This window comes from Mauremys mutica, chromosome 10, assembly GCF_020497125.1.
Source record: "Mauremys mutica isolate MM-2020 ecotype Southern chromosome 10, ASM2049712v1, whole genome shotgun sequence".
Taxonomy (NCBI): domain Eukaryota; kingdom Metazoa; phylum Chordata; order Testudines; family Geoemydidae; genus Mauremys; species Mauremys mutica.
In genome coordinates, this window is record NC_059081.1 from 25,930,655 (window position 1) to 25,957,143 (window position 26,489).

Here is a 26,489-nt window from a genome sequence, read left to right on the forward strand (position 1 = left end):
TGCATCATGGTTAAGGCTACGTTTTAGTCACAGGTATTTTTAGTAAAATTAATCTCCTGCTGCTGGGGGCGGGGGCGGGCCCAAGACTGCTTGAGCACCCGAGCTGCTCAGGTGGCTCCCGGGCCAGCTGCACAGGCCTCTGCAGAAGTCACGGAAAGTCATAGAATCTGTGACCTCTGTGACAAACATGGAGCCTTATTCATGGTGTCTCTCTCCCCAGTGCTATTGAGAGGCGGACAGGCATGGCCAGTTGATCAACACTACACAGATCCACTGGCCAAGCATATCCTTCCCATAGATAGTTTATACCCTTGGGCTTCCCCTATCATAGTCCAGCCACTGCAGGACAGGTGTGTGAGTATCCTCCACTTTGCTGCTGGATACATACACTGGTGTACGCCTTCCTCTAAAAGCTGTACAAGTCCCCTTAACTAAGTCCATTTTCTTGAACCATTCATAGGGGGATCCAAATTTGGCCCTGTCAGAGTTAGTCATGAACTTGTTCAAAATAAAGGAGCAGCAAAGAGAAGTTTACAATGGTCGAGAAATATTGCTGACTGACCCTTTGCAACTGAATCTACAGAACTCAAGCTGTAAGCAGCTGACGTTTTTAGAAAGCAGCCTTCATCTAGCCAGTTCTTTTCAATAGGAACTTAATATATATTTCATAATGTCCTTTAGCTTTCTCATCCAGCATCTCTCTGAACTGTGTACCTAGATTTGGTGATTGTCCCATTGCAAATGCCTTCCGTAATCAGTGCTTTTCATGCATCTCGGAAACCAAAAGACAATAGTCCCAATAGCAAAGACCAGCCATCCTGCGTCTCTAGACTAAACTAAAGTGCTGCAGGAAATCCTTTTGAATTTAATTTGTTTTCTTGAGAGTTTAAAATAATGTAACTTCAATAACAATGAAAGATCAGAACAGTTTGTGTCAAATCATGGCAACAGTAGCAGTTCCCACTCTGTTTGGCGAGAATACACATTATTTTAAATAATTGACAATGATGATAGTGACTAAAAACAGTCTGCAGACTAGTCTCTAAGACACAAAAGAGTGACTGCAAGGCTTGCTTTTAATACAACTGTTTCCCAGCTTCAAAGACTCACTGATTTAGACATTAAAGGGAAGCCAATAGCTAGGCAATGCCAATTGCTTTCTTTTTGGAAATCATGTTTCCAGTGACTCTCTTTATTTCATTAATCAGGCTTATGCAGACCAGCTTTTGATGGTATGTCTGTGAACTACTATTGCCACTCTATCTTGTATTAAAGCTTGTTTGTTTTATCTGCTTGTAAAAATGCTTGGTTTCTCTTACATCTCACCACAGCAGGATCACGACATATTTACAAAATATGGGCTTTTGGAGCCCAGAATCGACCATGTGGAAATTCGAATCCATCTTTTTATCTTTAGAACAAAGAACCCCAAATCTCCTTAGAATGGAGTTATCAGATAGCATTTTGCTCACATAGCATGGAGCATTTAGTCCTAAAACTATCAAGGTACATTGGGAACAGTGTACTTTGTAGCTGGACTTTAGCCTGAACCAAGCTCAGATTCACTGTATGCCCTACTTTATTTATCTTCAGAGGCTGAGACAAAGTCCTTGTGTGCCACCTCCCTATAGTGGCATTCTTTAGAATGAATGGAAAATAATAACCTAGACAGCACGGTGTTACTTTGGTGTTGGGCAGCAGTGCATGCAACACACTCCGTCTTACAGCTGCAAAGAATCCTGTGAATCTTACAGCTCTGGCTCTTTAAAATGTTCCTGTCCTGCAGGTGATTTCCATGCATTCTTGTAAGAAACAGCTCTCCTTTTCTGCAGACCAAGTAGAATTTTAAAAGGCCAGGGCCGGAGTTGCTCTTTCTTTGGAAGAAAGAAAGAGTAGTATTCATGAGCTGTTGCTTGCAGAAATGACAAGTATAACTTGCACTGGCACTTTTTATCTATGACCATGGATTTTGGAACAGATGGAAAGGAAAGTCTAAGAGATGGAACAAAGCAGAACAATTCACAGCTGACAAATAAAAAACAAGTGTAGCTTGTCTTGTTTTGTTTCTTTGTTTTTTTGAAAGAAGCATTAATTCTGCTATCACTTAATACTGATTTTAAACTGGTGTAAATCTGTTGGTCCTGATTCTCTTCTCACACTATTGTAATTCAGGAATAATTCCACTGGAGTCAATCAAATTACACTGGTGAAACTGAATGAATCAGTGCTATTGGCTTACATGAGTCAGAATCAGGCTGAAAACTTTATCAGTTCATATTGTAAGGAAAGTCAGATGTGATCTGTATTTGTTCCTTCTGGATGCAAAATCACTGTCTGTGTTTGTTTGTTTTTTATCTTCAACTTTCCAAGCAAATACTTTTCAAAATAAACTAATTTATCAGGTTTTTTTAAACAAACTGAAAGAAGAAAAAATAATTTCATGTCACAGTTCTAGTAAATGGGCCTCAAAATTTACCTTATAACTGAAAATTGACCCCCAGGATAATTGTGAAGACCTGACGTTATTTACTCATTCCGTAGGTTGGTGATTTTATCTCAGGGGGAGCGGGGGCAGGGCTAGAGGAGTAAAGTTGTATCACCTCCTGCTCTGCAGTTATCTGAACCTTTTCTGGACTGCTTGTGTTAAGTGATATTGAAAGATAAGAACATTCTCGGTATTGCATTTTTTTTAAATAACAGAAAATTTGTTTTAGTTAAATAGATATTTAAAAAAATTAAAACAATGAGGAGTCCGATGGCACCTTAAAGACTAACAGATTTATTTGGGCATAAGCTTTTGTGGGTAAAAATGCCACTTCTTCAGATGCCCAAATAAATCTGTTAGTGCCACCAGACTCCTTGTTGTTTTTGTGGATACAGACTAACACAGCTACCCCTCTGATACTTAAAAAATTAAGTCACTTTTACAGGAGCGTAAATGCAAGAGTTACCATGGAAAGCACACTTCTGCATAACTAAAATTTAATGCAGTGTATTATTAAAACATGAATGAACCCCTGGAGTGAACATGAGTGACTGACGGCATTTGCTAGAATGCCGAAGAGTGCAGGCTCACACCTTGCCATTGTACATTAACCTGCCCTCTCTTCTGGGTAGGCCCATCTCAAGCACAGTGTGTTATTATCCAGTTCTGTTATGACCCTGCACTTGGAGTGTTCCTGATATTCAGTTCCTGAATGGCTACTGAGCAGAGTCTGACAACTGAGGCAAACTGTTAGGTGGATAGGTGCCATCTGAACCAGCATCAAAGTTATGACTGTCAGATCCTGTATACATTTTACATCTAAAGAGCCTATGTTAAAAGCATGGTAGAATTGAAAGTCAAGTCCTCTCTGCTCCTATCCAACCTCCTAAGGCTCCTGCTTCCCTTCCCTTCTGCTACTATCTAACAGACCCAAGCCCGAGCTCCTGCTCCTCTTCTGCTCCCATCCAACACCACCCCTCCAGTGCCCCACTTTCTGCCCCCTTCACTTCTATGCTAGTTCAACTCCCATGCACTCTGGCTCTTGTCCCACTCCCCCACCACATTTCAGCCTCTACCCCCTCTTCTCCTAACCCATCCCCACTTAGGTCCTGTCCCTCTCTCCCAAGCCAGCTTCCGTGTCCAACACCACAGCAGCTCTCAGCAGCTGGGAGGAGCAATTGGAAGGAAATGCTTGCTCAGCACTTGAGGCTCCAGGATACTCAGCCACTCTGTGGGGATAGACATGTGCAGTCCAGTTGCTCATAGGAGCTGTGAGGGGCTTGAGCATGCTCGATGGAGTCTTTGGAGAACGTGCTACCAAATTCTAACAAGTGTCTACTGAGCATGAGCAAACTGAGATTTTCCAGAGGCTATAACTTGATCAAATTTAGGTGAATTTTCATGGTGATGGCAAATGGCACAGCATGGAGGTGCCAGAGCTTGTTGACAGAATGGTTGAAAGAATTTCTCTTAACATGGACAAAACAACAGATTTTTCTCTAATCTTAATTATCTGAAAGGGCTGAACCATTTTTGTTGAAACTTCAAAAAAAAAATCTTTCTGAGGCAGACATTCTGCCTGGGAAATTTTAGCTTGAACTGTTTAAGTAGCCAAAATTATACGTAACTGAAAACGGGGCCTTATAATGGAAAGTGTTGGGCAACCTTAACTATAAGTAGCACTACGAGCTCTACCTTTAATAACTGAAGCTGTATTTAAAGAGACATTTTCAAATGATAAATCATATATAATTTTTTTATTCCTTAAAATTTGGGTTAAATTTAACCTGATATGAGATGATCTTATAATTAAGGCAAGTATCTGGGAAACAGGAGAACTGTGTTCTGTTCTTGACTGTGTCACAGTTCCTGCATGGCCTTGGACACCTTAGTGCTCAAGAGATGATGCAGAGATAAATGACATTGACTCCATTATGTATTCTTCAATTCTGTGGTTTAACTTTATGTAGCGGGCAAGCCCATCAGCCCATTTGCTTACCTGTGACCCTATCCACTTCAGCATACCAAAGCTCTCACCTCCCCAAGGTATTAACTGTAATGTAGATTTATCTATTTCACTTTTACACTCATCTTTGCTCTGGGCTGCCTCTTGTCCTCTATATAAACCCAAGATATGCCTCCATCTTATCAGCTGTGATCACTGCACTTACCCTGCACTGGGAAAACAGGCAATGTATAACAAAAGGCTAGAATGCAGAAAGAACAATATTTTACTTCAGTCCCTTGAGAGTGTTTTTATATGTGTGTATTCTGAATCCAGGGAAAAAAGGCTTTTATTTGGGATGATAAGAGCATCTTCATTGATGCATGCAGATGGAAGCTGGTAAATGCAAGCATTGCAATGATCCTCTGTAAGAGCTCAATCTTGCATGGTACTGAGCATGTCTTGTGAAGTGCCAAGTGTTCTCAGTGTCACCCAGGCACTCTGGTCCAGATCCTCAAAGGTATGTAGGTACCTAACTGCCATGGATTTTAATAGATGTTAGATGCCTATATACCTCAGAGGATCTAGCCCTCACTGACACTTAAACATAGTTTGTTGCTCACTAAGGAGTCAATTCTGCAGGCTGCAGCGCCCCTGAATTCCAACGGACTTCAACAGGATTTCAGGGTGATCCTCGCCTTGCAGGAGATGCTCATGACCTAAGAAGTATTTATGAAAGAGAGGAAGGATAGGTCTCACATGACCCAAAAATGCACGTTTCTCACTGGTTATTGCTTAGAATATTTTCCAACAAAAGATATCAAATACTGTCCCTTATCGAACTTTCAGCCCAAAGTAAGTCTGTGAATCATAACAAAACCCCCCTTAAAGAGAGCCATTAGGTGCATTATATTGTGGTGTCTTCTAGAAACATGGAATTGTAAATGGGCTGCACAGGCTCTATACCACAGATAAGGTTTATTTGAGACTTAAGTGGTACATGCATAGGCCTTGTTCTGTTGCTTTACTGGGAATGGATTTTACTCTAGAGGCCCAATACTGTGAGGTGCTGAGTCCCAGATCCTTAAAGGTATTAAATGGCACCTAATTCCCATTGATTTAAAAAAGATTTAGGTGCCTAAATATCTTTGAGGATCTGGGCCTGAGTGCTTTCAAGTCCCATCACCTTCAGTGGGAGTAGAGAGCACTCAGCATCTGATAAAATTAGGCTCTGACCTAGAATATATATTAAAAGTCTTGCGTTTGTAGTGACTGTAGATTTAAGCAAAGGCAGTCTGTTAGATCATCCTCAGAGATTTGAAATGCTCAAGTCTGTTTGTCATGATATCACCACTGAAGTTCAGAGCTGGCTAAACTTACGACAAACATCTGGTATTTTTATTGCCCATGTTAACTAATAACACATTAGTTCAATAATCCTTCTCTTTGTACTTGATGAATGCCTAAAAAGTGAAGAGTTTGTGAGACTCTCTTCCAGTTAAAGATAACAGCTGCACAAGAACATTCACTTTAATTTAATTACACATTTTTTCCCCATGAAAGCAGGCAGGATGTTCATCACTACCTACCAAGCAGGACATAAAAATGTTTCTTATGTTTATATCATCTTACAGAAATAGGAAATCAGAGTCTGGTGTCTTTCTGTTCCCTTTGTAGATGAAGACAATTATGATTTAGATTTTTTTTTATCACTCACACAATGGTTTACATTTTCAGAGCATTCCTGGTGGGAATAGTGGAGGGTGTCATTGGCTTCATTACAGCTTGGGAAACATAGAGCTAGTTAATCCTCATAAGTGACCTGCAAGGTAGGGAAGTGCATTAATCACCATTTTATAGGTGCAGAAATTGAAGTATAGAGATGCTAAGTGACTTGCCCAAGAATACACAGCTAGCCAGTGGTAGAGCCAGGATTAGAAGCCTGGTATTCCTGACCACCTATTCAGTCCTCTGTCTAGACTATGGACTATGGGAAGGATGACTCACATTTGCAGTGATCTCAATCATGAGGAAGGAAAGCATGTACATGAAGTTAGTGGAAGAGAATCTTTAAACCCACATAAATTGATGTTAAGGGGCATGAAAGGTCAGCTTTAGGGACAAAACGTTTATGGCGAATTCCTGCAATTGGTGTGAATTTAAGACTTTTTTTTTAAGCTAGCCGTGCTATAAACTAGGGATGGTCCTGAGCTATTGATTTTTAGACCTGGATCCATATTGGGATGTTCAGAGTTTGGAGGTCTCTTTAGTTCACCCATGATATTTGGATCCATATCTAGATATGACTAGATGACCTCCTGAGGTCTCTTCCAACCCTAATCTTCTGTGATTCAGTGATATGGATCAAAACTTTAAAAGTTTCAGAGATGTTTGAGATCTGAGGCGCTCTACAAGAGCTTACAGCACTAGTGTGTACGTATTTAGGGTTTGCTCTAGGATAGGAATTTGGTATATTTCTTCCATTTTTTGTCTTTGCCATGACTTTCTTTACTTAGTGATTGCATCCGTATTTCCAGAATGTGAGCACAGCAGCTCTGTGAAGTATGAATTGCAAATAGAATTTGTCCAGAACTAAAAATGCTTTTCTTTCTCTTTCTAGGGACAAGATACTGTTACACTCAACACACATTGGAAGCCAGTGGAGAAAGTATATCTGTCACTAAGCGCTGTGTGCCACTGGAGGACTGTTTGTCTACTGGATGCATAGATTCAAAACACGAAGGCCACAAGGTTAGGAGCAAAAACTATTTGCTTTGGTACAAACTGCAGAAATCTTCTGCTCTTAGCCAGAAGTCTGACACATACAACACGTGAAATAATATTACCAAAATTGTAATGTCCCTATTTTTGATCAGTCCTTTGCTACATTCATGTTGCTTTGTTTCATAGAAAAAAAGGAAGCGATCCTTTTAAGCATGAGGTAAAGAGGATTATGGGCTAACTCCTGCTCCCACTGATGTTAGTGATTTAAGTGAATTTGGTCCATGTTAAATAATGGGAGTATATAATTTGCATGAACTCTGCAGATCTAGGTAAAATCTGTAAACATTGGCCTTACAAATACAGGAGCAAATCCTGAAGTCCTTACTCAAGTTTTTCCCAGTCACAAAACTCCCTTTTCTCAGGCAAAGGAAACTTTGCCTGAATAAAAATTGGTAATAACTGAGGATGGATTTGGGCCAGTATGTATATACACAGATTGAAAGGTGCAAAAACATAAACACAGGAAAGAGTAACATCATCCCACCCTCTTTGAGGAATTAAAATAATGGGTCTAAAAGACAAAAGACAGGGACATGGCTAGACATTTTTGATGGTATATTAAAGATCCACTGGTACTGCAGGAAAGAGAACCATTCTAATGAATTTGAAAACAATTTTGCTTATACTATTATACTTCCTGCTTTTCTCAGCCCAGTTCTTTTTAATGAGTGGGGACATTGTCCTGTGAAGTGTTTTTGTAGCCCCACCAATGTAGGGCATAGTAAGTAAGGGCACCCGCCAGTCAATAGACATGAGGTGACTTATTTATCCTACGCTGGATAAAATACTCAGAGTAGACATTCCATACCTGTGCCGGATCTTCTAATTTTATCAGGAATGGGTTATTTTAAAAAGCTGTTTTATTGAAAAATAAGTCAAGATTTCAAACTCCAGACATATTTCAAAAGTAGGTTTCAGTAGGATATTCCTATGAGTAACCAACCAGGCTCTGTTCCCTGTGGTATTCTAGCAATTTAGGACCATAGCATTCCCTCCTTCCTGGGCCACATGAAGCTCTGTGAAGTTCTCCTACATATTATCACTTGATGGTGAGGGACAAAAGAAGCAGGGGCAAACCAGTGGCTCCCCCACTATTCGCAGGGGCCTGTGTCATCTGTGTGGAGGCCATGTTCCTCTTGACCTGTTTCTGGCCTCCCACCTCTCTTTTGCCCCATGTCACTACAGTTTCTGCAGGAACCATGCTGACATGGGCTGGTGACCAAGAAACCACCCCTCCAGCCCCCAAAGAGGGGGGAAAATGAGAATATTAATGTTGACTGGATAAGTTTTCCCAAATGACATTAAATATTGATACATCAAGCAGTAGCCCCAGGAAGGAATTCTCTGCAAGGAGAAGTAACTTACTGTAGCCTTGAAAAGGGTACAACTTACTTTTACGTGGTGCCTGGCCAGCTCAGTGGTTGATGCCTGAAAGTGACGTGAAGCCACTCCGTCCGCCTCCCCCAAACCCAACTCACTTGCTTTTGGTGGCATGTAACTCCTCTGTCCCCTGAGCCAAGACCCAAGTTCCTGACTAGCCCTACATGTCCCTGCATAGTCATATGGGACCACAGCACAATCTTGCCTGAAATGTTCATTTGCAGTGATGTCTGCTATATGTGGCTATGTGTCAGTCACTGGCACCAACTTTATGCTCCATTTTTTTAACAAGGGATACTGAACAGGAATCAACACCCCCTGAAATGTTGTGGTGTTTCCACTAGGACACACTCGTCATGGGGGTCTTGCAGGATAGTTAAAAATCCCATATACTCATTTCTATCTATTATCCTATGCTAGCATTCAGTAATTCTAGGACATAACCGAGTGATATACCTTAAAATGTATCCTTTCCCATCTACACTTCCAGCATTCAGGCCAGCTAAGATGCGTGGTGTCCAGCATGCTTCGTAAATATTTCTGAATGTTGTTCTCAAATGTGACTGTTGTGGAGCTGAACTTAATTCTCTCGGCCATTGAACTCTTAATAACATAAGTGAATTGCCTGGGTAATTAAACTCCAAGACAGACTATGGCTCTGATCCTCCAAGACAAAACCACAAGATAAACTTTATAAAGGGCGCAGTCCCATTGAAGCTGAATTTACTTTACACACCTTATAACTCTTCTTTATGCTGCCAGATTGGTGTAAAGGGGTCTTAATGTAACTGAGAATTCAGGCCTTTGAATAGTATTTATTCAAAATAGACTGTATACATAGAACATGTATCTTGGTGTATTTAATTCTCCAGTATTAGCCTAGATATCAGGTGATGGGCACCTAGAAAGGCCTAGATAAATACATGATTAATTTCTGAAAGTTATGCTACATATCTCATGGACTCTGCTGTAAGCATACAGCCAAAACAGGGGTATTATTTTTTAAATGGCTTGCTCTGAAAAAAAGTATAGTTGTTTTAAACTGAATGCTACAGCCCTCCCTATGGCAGACATCACTTGTCCAGGCCATGCATCTGTCCTAGACAATTCTCATGACCACCTGACCCCCAAATTGCTATTCTGAACACCTTAATACTATCCCAGACAAATTCAGTGTCTCCAGGCCTCTCTAGAATAAGGAGGGGTGACTGTAACCATACTCTTGTTATTTGTATTGCAGTGGTCCCTAGGAAGCCCCACAGAGATTGGGACACCATTGTGCCAGGCAGTGTACAATTATAGAATAAGAGACAGTCCCCACACCTAAGAGCTTACCATGGAAATAGTCAGACAGACGAAGAGTTGGGGCAGGGATATAACATTTAAGCAGATGATCAATGTGATTGTTTGCAAACATCATGATAAATCCACTCATTAGTCTGAGGTACTGAGGTATCTTCCAAAGTGGAATAACTCTGGTTACTGAACAGTTTTATTTCTTTCAGATCTGCACTTCCTGCTGTGAAGGAAATATCTGCAACTTGCCATTACCCAGAAATGCAACTGATGCAATATTTGCAACGACATCCCCGATAAATCAGACAAAAAGACTTTCCCAACATATATTGATAATAACATCATGTCTCCTGTTGGTATTTACTTCATAGCGATGTCATAAGGTGCCATTTGTCTAGTTGGAAAAGCTTAACTGGATGAAAACCTTAGTATCAATATATGACCTTATCTTAATATATGTTCACAATCTGAGTATTTCAACAACATTCCCAAAATTTTAATTTCTTCTTGATTTTTTTTTGGTTAATTTTGGTTAGTACTGCACCTAAATGTTCCTGAAGTGTATTCTCCTGAAGGGGAGAATAATCCAATTGTTTTCACTTAATATTTTAAGTAGAAACACATTTGAAATATTTTCAAAGCTAGTGGGTCACCCATATACCTGGGTACATAGAATATTCTTGAAATTTGTCTTCCCTCTGTGAAGTGGTAATATTTGTTAAAAATATATTATGCAGATATAGAATCATATAATTTGATTATTTGAAGCTCTCTCATGAAGGAGTATTTATTTACTGATTCCAACAATAATTTGATTATCATATCAATCTTTGGCACCTTCCTGATTGTTTGGAAACCTCACAGTAGCTAACCTCAGCTCTATACACCTGCCCTGTCTTTTTTTTTTTTTTTTTTTTTGCACACTACAAACTTCCATGGATCTGCTCCTTCTCTCTTAGTGATGTAAATCAGGGGTAACTCCATTGAGGTCAATGGAGTTACACCAGTATAAAAGTAACATTAGAGGAGAACTGGGTCCAATGGGAGATTGGGAACAAGCTTTAGCTGTTCACAGATGCCTTCTCTAAAGTAATCCATCAACAGTGAAAATGTTTTTTTTTCTTCACATCTGACTGTTAAAATGTTTGGATGTGGTGCTGAGCATGGTGGTGTTACCTGTTGTAAATACTCATCCATTCTGTAAAGAATGACATCACACCTCCATTTTGTAAGTCAAGCCTGAGATATTTTAAAGACCTTAGTTTTGTAAGCTTTATTGATCGAAGCATGGGTAAAATACAAGCAGCCAATTTTAGTCTAAGAGAGGAAAATGTATATTAAAAGCTATTTGAAGGCCTCCTGTGGAATATGATGGTGCATGACAAGGCAGCATAGCAAATAGTGCTTCACAATTTTATTTCTTTTTTACAGCTAGGTGCCCAGTCCTTCAAGGTGCTTAACATTGGCTCTAATTTAACAAAGCACTTAAGCACATGCTTACTTTTAAGCACATAAAAAGTCCCCTTGAACTCACTGTGTTTTGGAACAACCATGTAGACATATTCTGGCTTGAGTCCATGCATGCAAATCCCCTGGGGTATGGACATTTAAGAGTGAGAGTAAGATATAGCTTACCTAAAATCAACTTTTATGACAATATTTTTAACTATCATTGTAGACCGTTTTTTCGTTTCTAACTTGGAACTAAATTACTACTAAATTAAGGACTGATCCAGCAATGTTCCCACTCTCCAAATTCCTATTGACTTCAGTGAGAATTATACATACCAAACAACCGCAGGACTATGCCTGAGGTTTTACGTTTAAAAGTAGATATCAAAATGCATAAAACTGCTATTTGAATAGCCACATGGCAAGAAACACATTGTAATGCATGATTATACTCTGACAAAGAAAGATTAAGAAAACGTCATTTATTTCTAATGATCACTCCCGGCATATAGGGTGAAACTTTTACTAGTCTTGGCTATATTTTTGGCACCAACTGTTGTGTATGTCACTTGTAAATCATTTATACAATATTTATTTTTGTATGGTATGATTAGAATCTAATGGATTGTTTTAAAAAAAAATCTTAAGAACAATTTACCCTAATAGGATAGTTGTTTTAAGACTGGGTAAAACTGTAATATATACTATGATAATTTATAATATTTTGCACCAGTGTTGAAAAAAGATTAACTTGCTTTACAAGGTCAGTAGTAAAATAAAGTTTCCCTCACTGGTTTAACTTAAAACTAAACAAAAAAGTAGGTGGAACTTTGATAGATTGTACAACGTGTAACTATACATATAAGTGTTTTTGAGCTATTTTTGGTTAGCAAGAATCAACTGATAACTTGCACTTTATCAAATTACAATACAGGTTTATTCTCTGAGGCTTATGTGGTGAAATGTATTATAAAGAGGGAGGAAATATTGCTGGAATCCAAGTGCTCTGTAAAAAATCTTCAATAAGAAAGTGCCTCCTGAATGGCATAAAAATTGTCCACAAACACTAATCCGATAGTGTTTCTTCAAAATATCAATAATCTCTAGACACTGTTGATGCCAGTAAGCAATGCGCTTGTCTTAGTTGTAATGGCTTCTTTTGAGCTACACATCTGTACTATTTAGGATTGTGTGAAAGATTTTGTTATGGGAAAATTGCAAAACCTCACAATTCATCTGAACCCTCCCACCCCATGCCCCACACATTTTTGAGGGGTTGGAGAACTTTCACATATGTGAAAATTCAGATATTCTTACACATTTCAGTGTGAAAATTGAGCTTTACACCCTTTTTATTTTAAAAGTTGAATTTTACTTACAAATAAAACTGAGTGAAAGTTGGCCCATTTTCATTCACAAATGGTCATGTTCTTGGTCAAAAGCCATTGAATGTTGGTGTTTTCATCCAGTTGCATCATTTTTATGGCATTGCAGTAAAATATATGGCTCTCTAATGTGAGTAACTAGCTCAACAATCCCTGTTATTAATTACAAGGGTGGTTGCAATCTGCTAGTTTTATGCAAGGGAGGCCTGCCCTTTGGGCTCCTGGCGAGTTAATGGTGTGGCCCTCAGTTTCACAAAGTTTGGCCCCATCTTGAGTAGACTTTCTTAGGTTATTAAAGCCCAATCCTTTGAGCTGCTCTGCACCCTCAACTCCCATTGGCATTAGGGCTGCATAGGCCAGCCACTGAGATTGCAAGTGTAGTCTCTCTATATGTAAGCTGTATCTCTATATTTAATACTTTTCCTGTAGAATTTACATTTTCAATTCTTGGTTAACTGGGTGATATTTTTAGGTTACTGCTGAAGCCTCACCAAACATAACCAATATTTTGATGAGCTAGATGAGAAGAACCATCTTGACTATGCTGCAGTGGTGGCTATCCTTTTTACTAGGGAGGGATTATATTTTATTAATAGTAATAGCATTGAAAAAAAGGGTTTGCACCTACTATTTGTGTAGTTAAATGACATATGGCTAAATTCTGGGTGTGTCTGTGCAGATGCACTCATAGGCAAGAAAGCCCTGGGAGCCACTATGCAGACCTCATATCAAGGGAGTGCTAGACTGAGACATGGCTTGTGAACCCAGTAATGCTCTCCAGCCATAGCAGGTACAAAGCTGTGTCAGGGCACATACTCACCTTTCCAAAGCAACAGGTACAGCCACTGCTAATCATGTTCTCCAGCACCAACCCAAGCTATTCTGATGGTTTCATCATTGCATAGCTGGAATGATTCAGGCTACTTCTACTTTGCAGCTCCATCTCCTCTAACCTCATCCCCATCAGTGCATTGCAGGTGTGCAAGGACTCAGTCTTGCCCGGAAAAGGAGACATTGGAACTGTCAAACGAAATTGCTACCAGTTCTGTTATATACAGATACATGGGGTTTGGTCAACAAATAAGTCAAAGTTACTGGGAATGTACAGTGTGGGAGATAGCTGTATTTATAATAGTTTAAAAAATACATTTTCTGAAAACAATGTTTACAGAGAATCTGTGCATAATTCTCCTTTTTGCCTCAAACTCTTAGCCAGTCTGTGGATGTAGTATGATATTTTAATAGCATATAAATGTTGAGATGCTACATATTTATTTTTAGGCTCTGAACAACATATCATCTTTTTAAATATCTGATTTTTAAATGTTGTAAATATTGTACATTGTGTAAATAAATGAGGTTTTAAATATAAAAGTTGACCTATTTGTCTGATGATCTGTATGTATTTTAAATTGTTTTGATAATTCCAGCTCTAGCCCTCCTACTCCTCTTAGAAAATAATAGCATACTTTCTTTTGTCCTTCGTTAGCTTCTTTTAGGTCCCATTAGCAAAGGAAGAGCCTTTGAAGACAAGAAGTACATTCATTGCTCCCACAGAAAGAAGTGCCCATGGGTCTGATCCATTTCCCACTAAACCTAATGTGAATCTTTTCATTGATTTCAGTGGGAGCTGGGTTGGATCTTATATATTTATCCTCTGGCACTCACTAAGAGAAGTCCATGGTAGTTCCATGCACAGAGTACCAGCAGGATTGGGACGTAAATGTTCCAGTATATGCCTATATTCTGTTAAGTTCAGTAATGGTCCTTCTCATGTAAATAGTAGAAGGATGTAGACTATTCCTCCCAGGTGATTTTGTTACTTGTAGGTTTAGGAGGAACTGCAATCATGCCAGGTTTCCAACAATCCCATATTAAGCAGTGAGTAGCTTGTGTTCTTACTGCTGTTGACATTAATTAAAATTCAGCATATAATAAAAAGTGAATATAAGGTGGTTTAAAATAGGCTTGGAAGGATTCGATTTTTAATAGTAAATGTCAGTAAACATCAATTTCTCTGCGCACACACATAAACCACTGAAAAAAAATATTTCCATTGATGATAGAAATTTACAGATACCACAGTAAGGAAAATGCTGCTTGAGAACTTCTTAGAGTTTTTTTTAAGGATATTTATTTGGTATATTTTGATATGCAATGGTGACAAGTTATATTTTAGTGTTTATAATGTTTTAACTTTTTGAATCTCAACATCTCCTGTCATCAAATAATTGTTGTCAGATCCTTCAATACCTGAACCCCCTTCAATTTCCCACAACTGTGAAAATTTAAATTGGTAAAAATGGGGAAAAATGCTTAAAAATAAACATTGATCTTATCCATTGAAATTATAAAGAAAATTGAATTCTGCCAAGTCTAAAATTAGTCTTATTTGTAATTGTGTGGCTATTTCCTGCTTTCTTGATAAATTGTAATTTTCTAAACAAAGGGCCTAATTCTTCTCTCTCACCAATTTAACACCAGTATACCTTTCTGTTGCTTTCATGTAGTTACGCCCGATTTATATCATTATGAGCTCTGATTCAATTGCAAAAACTTCAGACAACTAAAGAACTAATTCAGACTTGAACTTCATGTGAAGCTTATGCACACAGTTTACATCTCTTTGCTCAGAAGATATTGTATGTTCTGTGCTTTCTCATAAAGGTTTCAATTTACAGAAGTAATTTTAGCTGGTTTTCCTAGATTCATTTTTGTACCATAGAAGAAACATTTTGTTGTAAACTGGAAATACAAGATTTTTCAATGGACTTTTGTTAAGGCTGTGCTGTGACCAGGCAGCCAGTAACCCTGTATACTATCTTGATAGCATCCTGAAATTGCTTTCAGAAAGGATGACTCTTATATGGACATGAAATATAAACAAAATCCCCCAGACATTTATGAGGGTTCTTATCAGCAATGGTATTCCTTAGATGTCCCATGGAGATCTATAGGCTTCTTAAAAAAATAAACTACCTAGTCTATGTAGCTAAAAGCAATCCAAGATAGAAAAAAAATAAAGGTTGTTAATAAAACAGTTTTTATAGGTCTCTTTTACCCATTTAAACATGTTGTCTCCAGTCTGTAATAACTATTTAAGGCCTGGAGAGAGAAATGCTAAGACTACCCAAAACTCACTATCAAACCCAAACAAATAAACGTCCTGTTTGCAATACAGTGAGTCTGCTTAAACGTGAAATCCCTGAAGAAAGAGGGTGGTGAGAGTCAACAGGGAATCACTGTTATATAATGGAGAGTTTCCAGAAATCTCCTCCAGAGAGTGATCTTATGAAAAATACCAAGCTCTTTATATATGTTTCCTATAAATGGGTTTTAATGGGGGGCAGGGGGAGGTTCCCCTTCTTTTCTGGTATAGTTTACAACAATAATAGGACTCTAGCAGTTCAAGGTTGCTGTTAGCATGGTTTCCAAATGCTATGTGTGTCTCTGTGCTTCTCCATGCATTCATTATCCCTACTGGACTGAAGGGCAGTCAGTGAACTTGTCAGAAATGGGAAAGAAGCTTGCATAAGTCTGTTGTAGAAAGTTATAATAAAGGTCATTACAGATCACTGATCGCTTTCGTGGTGGGAAAGGCTGATCTGAGGGTCTTCTGGCAGCAGAAGGTGATGCTGGGGCAAAAGAAAAAAAGACTAAACAAACTTTACAGAGGAAGGATATAACAAATGCTCGGAGAGCAAAAATGAAAATAGATCCCATTGTAAAGTGTAATTCATGCTAAACACTTAAAGCATCAGGAAGAGTGTTCGCATTGATAGTATTCTCTCTGTGGAGTAGACTTTGGAGTTCATTAACAATTTATAAAGCAATTTTACAGGACTATTCATTAGGTTGCTGTTTGCCTGGGAGAAAGAATAATTGCATTGGTCAAGGATTTAGCAGCAATTTACAATGAAGACACAAAACAGTTCTTTGGATGTTTGCAATGTCATGGGGCATATCAAGAAAGAATAAGATTCACTATTACCAGTGAAAGATTTACCTACAAGGAATACGGTGCTCAGCAGTCACATACGGGCTTTTCCCCTGCAGAGTTTCAAAATGTACCAGTTAGAAGAACGGCAGAGATGATGCAATTTATACCAATGCTCAGCTCTTTAATTATTATGTATTTGTATGCTAGTAGTGTCTGCAATGTGCTAGGCACTGTCCCAGCACAAGGGAAAACACATTCCAGCCCCTGAAGCTAACCCCCGCCCCCAGTCTCTCTCCAATTATTGCCCCAAGCATCCCACACGTTCCTACTCTGTATATCAGTCCCTGCCTTCTAGCACACCTGCATTTCCTCACTCCCACCTTAATCATAAAATATGTGCTGCTCTGAGCCCTCAGAGCTTCTGTATGCATTCCTGTTTATAATCGTGCCTCATGGTCAAAGGCTCATTCACATTTCAACAGGTGCATCCAGCAACACTCAAGGACAGATTAATTACACTAAGCTACAGCCCATCCCAGGCTTGCAGAATGTATTTTAACCCATCTCCTAAAGCAGTGATACTCTGCTACAGGAGAGTGTCTGTGAGCAGATGTTAACGTTCACAAATGTTTTACTTCTGGATCTGCAAGATGTTTAAATTCACTGACAGCCAGACCAGTCAAGCTGTATAATTTGTAATCTAGCTCATGGTGTTTGTCTTTAAAATCACCACCACCACCTTTGACCTTAATCTAAAGGCCATGGGTTTCTTTCTTAAGGCTAGCAAGTGGCCCGTGAGACCTTATTTAAATGAGGGCTCGCCTAACACCATGCACCCTATTAACTACAGTACCAGGACTACCAAGTCCACACTGGATTGTCTCAGGAGCGTCCCACCTAGCACAGTAGGATGTGGATCACTTGCTTAGGCACCTGTCTCTCCCTATTCATTGTTCAGGGAGCCTAACTCAGGTTTTATAGCTTGCAATGCAGTTCCTATGATTTTCAAAGTGCCTAAGTCCCTTGATGGCTCTGGGTCTGAGTCCTTTTGTAACCTTTTTCAGATTTTTTTGGGCCTCAGTTTTATCTTCTCACCTTAGGAAACTCCTTGTCGCAAATAAGAAAATTCACAGAACTCTAATCAGCCGGCTGCAAAGTCTCTGCTCCAGGGAGGGGGGGGGGGCGGGAAATAATGAAAGCTCCTAGCAGTGTCGTGAATCCCACCTGCCAGACAACAAGGTGTTGCTTACAAACCTCTCACGTGGATGTAGACCTTGGAATCATGTTCTACTCAGCTGAAACATCAGTGGGGGCATAGCCCGCGGGTGCAAGACATTCAGGTGCGGCGATAGGAGAGACCAAGCAGCCTGCAAACTTTTGCCTCAGCATGTTTTTGTTAATGCCCTACATGTTTCCCTGCATACTTCTTGTTGGAGGACCGGGGGGGAGAGGAATCTGATGAATAAATGGCATCAATGGTAATTTTCATTGGCAATTTCTTGGGATGAGGAGGGCTTGGTTTGATTCAGGCTATTTGACCTTGACAGGTGAGATCAGCAGCAGAGCAAGTTGAAGAACTTCTATTTTGTACAAGCTGACTACATGATCTGTTGCCTTTAAACATGTAACACAGTGGATTGCTTTCCTGTCACACGGTGTAACGCTGGACAAAGACTTCATAAGCTACAGCTAACTTTGGGGCCAGAGCCATTGAGCCCTGCCTGTGGAAAGGCTCACTAGAGATATGTCTGTGCAGCTGCACGGCAAGAGTCCCATTGTGTGTACACAGGCTCGTGCTAGCTCTGCTCAAGGCAGTGCGCTAAAAGTAGCAGTGTAGATGGGGTGGCTCGGGCTAGCTGCCTGAGCTTGCCTCCTAAAAGGCGAGCTGGGGGAGGGGGTTGGGCAGGCTTGGACTTAGGGTGTCCCAGATGCTACCCATTTTAGGGTTTCTCCCCTGTCTAGTACTCAGTACTCGGTATTGGATGGGACAGCCCTTTTGAAGAGTGCACCATGCGGCCCGCCCATCCCCCACCAATGTGACTGCACCACAAAAATCATGCTGGGGGGGGGTGGAGTGAGGGGGAGGCTCAGTGCTGTCTTAAAAATGGTGCCCACTGGCATAGGTGCTGGAACTAGGGGTGCTGCTGCCACACTCCTTGGCTTGAAGTGGTTTCCATTATATACCTGGTTTACAGTTTGGTTCAATGACTCTCAGCACCCCCACTATACACATTGTTCCAGCATTCCTGTCCACCGCATGCATCTGCGGTCATACCAGCAGGGGTGGGGAATCACACTAGCAGGGGCAGGCCCCCGCCATGCCTGGATGTGCTAGAATGTCTGGTATTCCAGGAAGGCATGAATGGCCACCCTATGTTATGTCCACACTGCTATTTTTAGTGCGCCAGCTCTTTAAACCACTTTTGCCCCTCCCCACGCTCAGGCTTTGTGCCAAGCCCCAGTCGGCTGGCAATGAGGCTGTGGGGCAATATGAGCTTGGTTAGCAACTACAGGAAGAAACAAACCAACCTTAAATTAAAGCTCAGAATCACTGAACCTAAATACATAAGGCCTGCGTTTGCTCTTACGCCGTAGTGTGACGGATCTGCGAAACAGGGCCTGTAATGCCCATCAGCCCCCTCCTGACTGTCCCTTCCCTTCCTGCTGGCTAAGCAGTGACCGTGTTTGCCATCAGTCCCCTCCCCACTGCACTCCCCTTCCTCTGGACAGATAAGAGGTGAGACTAGCAAGAGGTCCTGAACCAGGAAGTGGCTGGCTCTGTTTGGGAGGGAGTGGGAGCCTCTTGGCAGCAAGGAGCTGGAGAGAAGAAGCGCCAGGAACTGAGGGTGTAGCTACTCTGAAAATGATACAGTTGCAGGGGTGTGTGTGTGTGTGTGCGTGTGTGTGTGTGTGTGTGTGTGTGTGTGTCTGTTAGACACTTGCTACAGCAACAGGGTGGGTGGGTGTGTCTTGTTGCTGTAGTTAATTGCTATGTGGTAGCTAGGTGGATGGAAGCTATACCAGGCAGTAGGTTGGCATAGCCACATAACTTTACACACCGCTGAGAAACGTAGCTACGTTGATGTAAAATTTCAGCGTAGTCCAGCCCTTAGTCTGTGGACAAAGCTGCAGGTGGAACAGGCTCTGACTGACATATCACAGATGGGTGCAGATCTGTGTGGGACTTATGGGCGCAGCAGTGGCTGGGCAGGAAACTAGTCCAACGAGGCCTCAATGAATGATACTAACTGAGCCTGACCTGGACATTCATAAATGCTTATTTGCTTGAATAGAGACTAGACTGGAGCGGGCACCCAAGGCCACTAGCCTGACGAGCCCTGACTTGTGATCGTGCTGCACCAGGGCCCCACAACAAGAACTGCTATTGCGCCCTTTGAACCGTAACTGTTTGGGTATTTGCAACCGTTCCCCTTTCCTGCCAGCCCTAGCAAGCTCCTTTCCCTGAGCCATGTGTATGAGTGGTTATTGGGCCCCACAAGGGCTAGCAGCTACAAGGCCTCGCTGCTGAAGCAGCGCCGATGTTTTCCTCCAGGACAAGTGACACTGAGCATGCGATTGGCGTCCCAGAGGCTTGGGGTACAGTGTAATCCCAATAATTACAGTATTTACCCTGACGCAAGGAATATTATTTCTCAGCAAGTCAGTTGGGTTTCATAAGTGTAATCAGAAGCGGATGTCTAAGCGTGAGGCAGGACAGCGTGTTACAGAATTTCTTGGGAAATGTATTTTATTATGGCTTTTAATGCAAGCTCAACAACAGCTGCTATGGGAAACCCTGAAAAGGCGGTAGCAGGGGGAGAGGGTAGAAAAGAAGCATGTCATATCCCAAAGAGCAACATCCTTGATTTCCTCATTTCAGAGGGGTTGTGCCAGGAACACTTGCTCATGTGAGTAGTTTTTTACTAGGGCTGTTTGAAAAAATAATGGAAAGTACTTTTTATGAAACAGTTGGAAAGAAAATGGAACAGGCATGGCCTAAATGGTTGGCGTGACGTAAAGGAGCCTGAACAGTCATGGTTCAGACCATGGGTGGATGCCCTTGATGTATAGGCACTATATAGGGAAGCTGTAAGGCTACCTCCAGAGGCCTCTTTGCAATTCCTGGTTAGGGTGGGGATGGGCTGGAAGTGTGCATTGACAGTAATGCCAAGCTGAGGTGATTCCCAGAAGTTTTAGGCCCCATAAGGGAGCCCACAGAGTCTGCTATAAACTAGACAGGACCCAAGGTCTTCTCCAGCACCCAAAATAGCCCAGGATTGGCCAAGTCCAAAGATGGTGGAAAGCCATCAACAGTGGTTTTCAACCTTTTCCATTTATGGACCTCTAAAAATTTTCCAGTGGAGGTGTGTACCCCTTTGGAAATATTAGACATAGTCTGTGAACCCCCAGGGGTCTGCGGATCATCAATTGAAACCCACTATTCTATGGTAATGACAACCTTTCACGGACCCCTTAGACATAGTCTGCAGACCGACCACAGGTTGAAAACCACTGGCTAATAAGATACATTAAAGTCTCCATATATCCAGGGGCGGCTCCAAGCCCCAGCACGCCAAGCGCATGCTTGGGGCGGCAAGCTGCGGGGGGTGCTTTGCCGGCGCCGCGGGGGCGGCAGGCAGGGTGCCTTCGGCGGCTTGCCTGCGGGAGGTCCGCTGGTCCCGCGGCTTCTGGATCTCCTGCAGGCAAGCCGTCGAACGCAGCCTGCCTGCCGTGCTTGGGGTGGCGAAATGCCTAGAGCCGCCCCTGCATATATCACTAAAATCCCATCAAGTTTTAAACATGTAGCATTCTATGTCTTCAGATAGAATTTCTAATCTATAAATCTGGGGTTAGACATCTAACAGATGACACTATTGTATATGCCAGCTTTGCTTTGCTCCTCAATAGGTCAAAGTCTACACTTTCTATCTTATAGAGTCATAGAATTTAAGGCCAAAAGGGATCATTAGATCATTTAGTCTGACCTCCTGTATACCACAAACCATTAAATTTCAAACAGTTATCCCATATTGAGCCAAATAACTTGTGTTTGGTTAAAGCTTATCTTCTATGTAGGCATCCAACTTTGATTTGAAGACACCACTTCCCTTGGCAGCTTGTTCCAATGGGTAATCACCCTCTTGGTTAAAAAATTTGCATTTATTTCTAATTTGAATTTGTCTAGATTCAGTTTCTAGCCATTGGTAGTTGTTATGCCTTTTGCTGCTAGATTACAGAACCCTGCACTTGTACATTGTAATTAAATATCTTCCTTTGTATAAGATAGACTTAGAGCTCAATATATTTCTCACTGTAAATCATTTTCTTCAGCTCTCAAACCATTTTTATGGCTCTTCTCTGGACACTCTCCAAAGTTTTCCACCTCCCTTTAAAAATGTGGCCACCATTTAAAATCGTACGCAGAATTCCAGTATCAGTCTCACTGGTGCAGTAGACAGAGGTAAACTCACCTCTCTTTTACTAGTTTTTACTCCCGTTTATACAACCTAGGAGAACATTAGCCCTTTATTTTGCTACATCTTGCACTGGGAGTTCGTGTTCAGTTGCTTGTTCCCTATGACTCCCTAAATCCTTTTAAGTCATTGCTTTCCAGGATACAATCCCCATTCTGTGGGTATGGCCTGCATTCCTTTTTTCCTGGCTACACATATATGTATGCATCTGGCTGTATTAAAACAAACTTTGTTTGACTGGGCCCAGTATACCAAGCAATTCAGATTGTTTTGTATGCCTTCCCTGTCATCATCATTTACCACGCTGCCTGCCATCTTTGTATCAGCTACAAATTATATCAGCAGTGATTTTACATTTACTTCCAGATTCCTGATGAAAATGTTAAATAGCATCTGGCCCTGTACCAATCGCTGCAGAGCCCCACACCCATTCAATGACAATTCTCCATTGACAACTACTTTTTTAGATCAGTTCTTAATCCATTTGCGCTCAGGTCTGAATCCATTTAACATGTGCTTTATTGATATTGTATAGTGCTAGTGTTTTTTAATCAGAATATCTTGGGGTAGTAAGTAAAATGCCTTACAGGTTATGTCTACACTACGAAATTAGGTTGCTATTATAGAAATCAATTTTTAGAAATCGATTTTATACAGTCAATTGCGTATGTCCACACTAAGCGCATTAAGTCGGCAGAGTGTGTCCTCACTACTGTGGCTAGCATCGACTTACAGAGCGATGCATGGTGCGTTGCTATCCCCAGAGCCGGTGCAAGGAAGTTTTGCACCCTAGGTGAAACTTCCACCTTGCGCCCCCCCCCCGCCCCAGCCCTGTGGCAGCTCCCCGTCCCCCCTCCCCCTGATGCGCCCCCCACCCCAGCTCACCTCTGCTCCGCGTCCTCCCCGAGCACGCCGCCCCCGCTTTAATTCTCTCCCTCCCAGGCTTGCGGCACCAAACAGCTGATTGGCACTGCAAGCCTTGGAGGCCGGAGAAATGGAGCAGCTACCGCCCTCCGGGAGGAACCGCTGTAAAAAAAAATTGGGGGGACCACTTTTTGGCACCCCCAAATCTTAGCACCCTAGGCAACCGCCTAGTTCGCCTTAATGGTAGCACCGGCCCTGGCTATCCCACAGTTCCCGCAGTCTCCACAGCCCATTGGAATTCTACGTTAAGTTCCCAATGCCTGATGGGGCAAAAACATTGTTGCAGGTGGTTTTGGGTACATGTCATCAGTTGCCCCTACCTCTTTGAAAGCAACATCAGACAATGGTTTCGCACCTTTTTCCCGAGACCACGGCAAGAATGGAGCCTGCTCATCTCAGCTCACCATCACCGCTGCTGTTGTGTCCTAGGTGTTGCTGTCAGCTGACAGTGCAGTAGGACTGCTAACTGTCGTCATCCACCACTTCTGCTGCAACTCTGCTCTCCTGCAGATGCCATGCCATGGCAAGCATGGAGCCCGCTCAGCTCACCATCACTGCTGCTGTTGTGAGCATTGTAAACACCTTGTGCATTAGCCTTGAATATATGCAGAACTGGGCTAAAAGACTTCAGCACGAGGAGGATTTTGATGAGGATGTGGACACAGACATTCCTGAAAGCACGGTCTGTGGCAATTGGGACATCGTGGTGGCACTGGGGCTGGATGATACAGTGGAACACCGATTCTGGGCCAGGCAAACAAGCCCAGACTCGTGGGACTGCATAGTGTTGCAGGTATGGGATGATTCACAGTAGCTGCGAAACTTTCGCATGTGTAAGGCCACTTTCCTGGAACTCTGTGAGTTGCTTTCCCCCACTCTGAAGCACAGGAATACCAAGATGAGAGCTGCCCTGACAGTTGAGAAGTGAGTGGCGATAGCCCTGTGGAAACTTGCAATGCCTGAGTGCTACTGGTCAGTCGGGAATCTATTTGGAGTGGGCAAGTCTACTGTGGGGGCTGCTGTGATCCAAGTAGCCAATGCAATCATTGACATTCTGTTATCAAGGGTAGTGACTCTGGGAAATGTCAGGTCATAGTGGATGGCTTTGCTGCAACGGGGTTCCCTAAATGTGGTGGGGGTGATAGACGGAACGCATATCCCCATCTTGGCACCAGACCACCTTGCCAACCAGTACATAAACTGCAAGGGATACTTCTCACTGGTGCTGCAAGCACTGGTGCATCACAAGGGACATTTCATTGACATCAACGTGGGATGGCCAGGAAAGATGCATGACGCTCGCATCTTTAGGAACTCCAGGCTGTTTGAGCAGCTGCAAGAAGGGACTTACTTCCCAGACCAGAAAATTACCATAGGGGATGTTGAAATGCCAATAGTTATCCTTGGGGACCCAGCCTACCCCTTGCTCCCATGGCTCATGAAGCCTTACACAGCCAGCCTGGACAGTAGTAAGGAGCAGTTCAACTATAGGCTGAGCAAGTGCAGAGAAGTAGTAGAATGTGCCTTTGGATGTTTTAAAGCTCGCTGGCGCTATTTGCTGACTAGGTCAGACCTCAGCGCAACCAACATTCCCATTGTTATTGCTGCTTGCTATGTGCTCCATAATATCTGTGAGAGTAAGGGGGAGATGTTTATGGCGCGGTGGGAGGTTGAGGCACATTGCCTGGCGTCTGATTATGAGTAGCCAGACACTAGGGCAATTAGAAGAGCACAGCTAGGCATGCTGTGCATCAGAGAGGCTTTAAAAACCAGTTTCATGATTTCCCAGGCTCCGATGTGACACTTGTGTGTGTTTCTCCTTGATACAAACCCGCCCCCTTTGTTGATTTTAATTTCCTGTAAGCTAATCATCCTCCCTCCTTTGAAATAAAGTAGCTATTGTTTTGAAACCATGCATTCTTTCTTTACTAATTTTTTAAAAATTAGATAATGGACAAGGTAGCCCGGGTGGGGTGGGGGAGGAGGGAAGGACAAGGCCACATAGTTTATTGTAGCCACACTACAAATCAAACTGCTTGAATGTCAGCCTTCTGTTGCTTGGGCCATCCTCTGGAGTGGAGTGGCTGGGTGTCCGGGACTTCCCCCTCCCCAGCCCCCGAGTCCTTGGGCATCTGGGTGAGGAGGCTATGGAACATGGGGAGGAGGGTTGGTGGTTATACAGTGGATGCATCAGGGGTCTGTGCTCTTGTTGGCTTTCCTGAAGCTCCAACACACGCTTCATCATGGCCGTTTGCTCCCCCATTAGCCTCAGCATCGTGTACTGCCTCCGCTCTTCATGCTCACTCAATTCTTTCCTGACCTCTGGCACTGAATGCCTCCATGCATTGAGCTGTACCCTATCAGTGCGGGAGGACTGCATCAGCTCAGAAAACATGTCATCACGAGTGCATTTTTTTCGCCTTCTAATCTGCGCTAACTGTAGAGATGGAGATGATAGGGGAAGCATAGAAACATTTGCACCTGGGGGGAGATTAAAAAGGGAGAATAAAATTGGGTTGGCTTCTTACGCCTTCATAATATGTGGGAATGTTTTCAAACTGCAGCTCCTCCCTTTCTCAGAGCAAGCAATGGGCTGGGTTTCACATTTAAAAGGCGGGGCTGCAGTATTTGGGTAGATGTGCAGCACACACCTACCTCCACCCCACTGTGTGGCTATTCTCTGGGATGATCCCTCCTGTCACTGCATGGCTATTCTCTGGGATGATCCCTTTTAGCCAGGTGCAAACAGCCCAGCATGAACGGGGTCCTTTCACTGTTCCCTTACAAAAATTCCCCTATTTCAACCAGGTGACCATGAACACTATTGCTTTTAAACCCTGTACTGTAGTTACAAATGCACACTCACCAGAGGTGCCTTCTCCGGCTTCAGGGTCGGGGATCCCGCCTTGGGAGGCTATTGGCTCCAGGGTGATGAAAAGTTCCTGGGGAGAACAGATTCACTGCTTGGCTGCTGCGCATTCTCCTCCTCCTCATCCGAAAATCCTCCTCTGTGTTCCGTGAGACTCCCTCCTTGCAAGTGTCCTGGGATAGTGGTCGGGTCCCCACCTAGAATGCCATGCAACTGTTCATAGAAGCGGCATGTGTGGGGCTCTGACCCGGAGTGACTCTTTGCCTCCTTTGTCTTTTGGTAGACTTGCCTGAGCTCCTTAACTGTCACATAGCACTGCTGTGTGTCCCTGGTGTAGCCTCTGTCCAACATGCCCTGTGAGATTTTGGCAAATATATTTGCATTTCTTCTTTTGGATCGGAGTCCTGCCTGCACAGGTTCTTCTCTCCATACAGCAGTCAGATCCAGTGTCTCCCTTTCGGTCCATGCTGGAGCTCATTTGCCATTCTGGGACTGCATGGTCTCCAGTGCTGCTGAGCTCGCCATATTGACCAAACAGGAAATTAAATTCAAAAG

The 26,489-nt window shown here is 42.4% G+C and overlaps 1 protein-coding gene across 2 annotated transcripts in view; it reads left to right on the forward strand.

The window, feature by feature from the left end:
• LYPD6 (LY6/PLAUR domain containing 6) overlaps positions 1 to 14,158 on the forward strand; it is a 66,080-nt gene extending 51,922 nt beyond the window's left edge. For both annotated transcript variants that reach the window (XM_045032327.1, XM_045032326.1), the window contains exons 5-6: positions 7,051 to 7,181; positions 10,100 to 14,158. In XM_045032327.1, the coding sequence (XP_044888262.1) occupies positions 7,051 to 7,181; positions 10,100 to 10,261 (293 nt within the window). In that variant the 3' untranslated portion in view covers positions 10,262 to 14,158. The remainder of the gene's footprint in view (positions 1 to 7,050; positions 7,182 to 10,099) is intronic.
• The last annotated feature ends 12,331 nt before the right edge of the window (positions 14,159 to 26,489 follow it).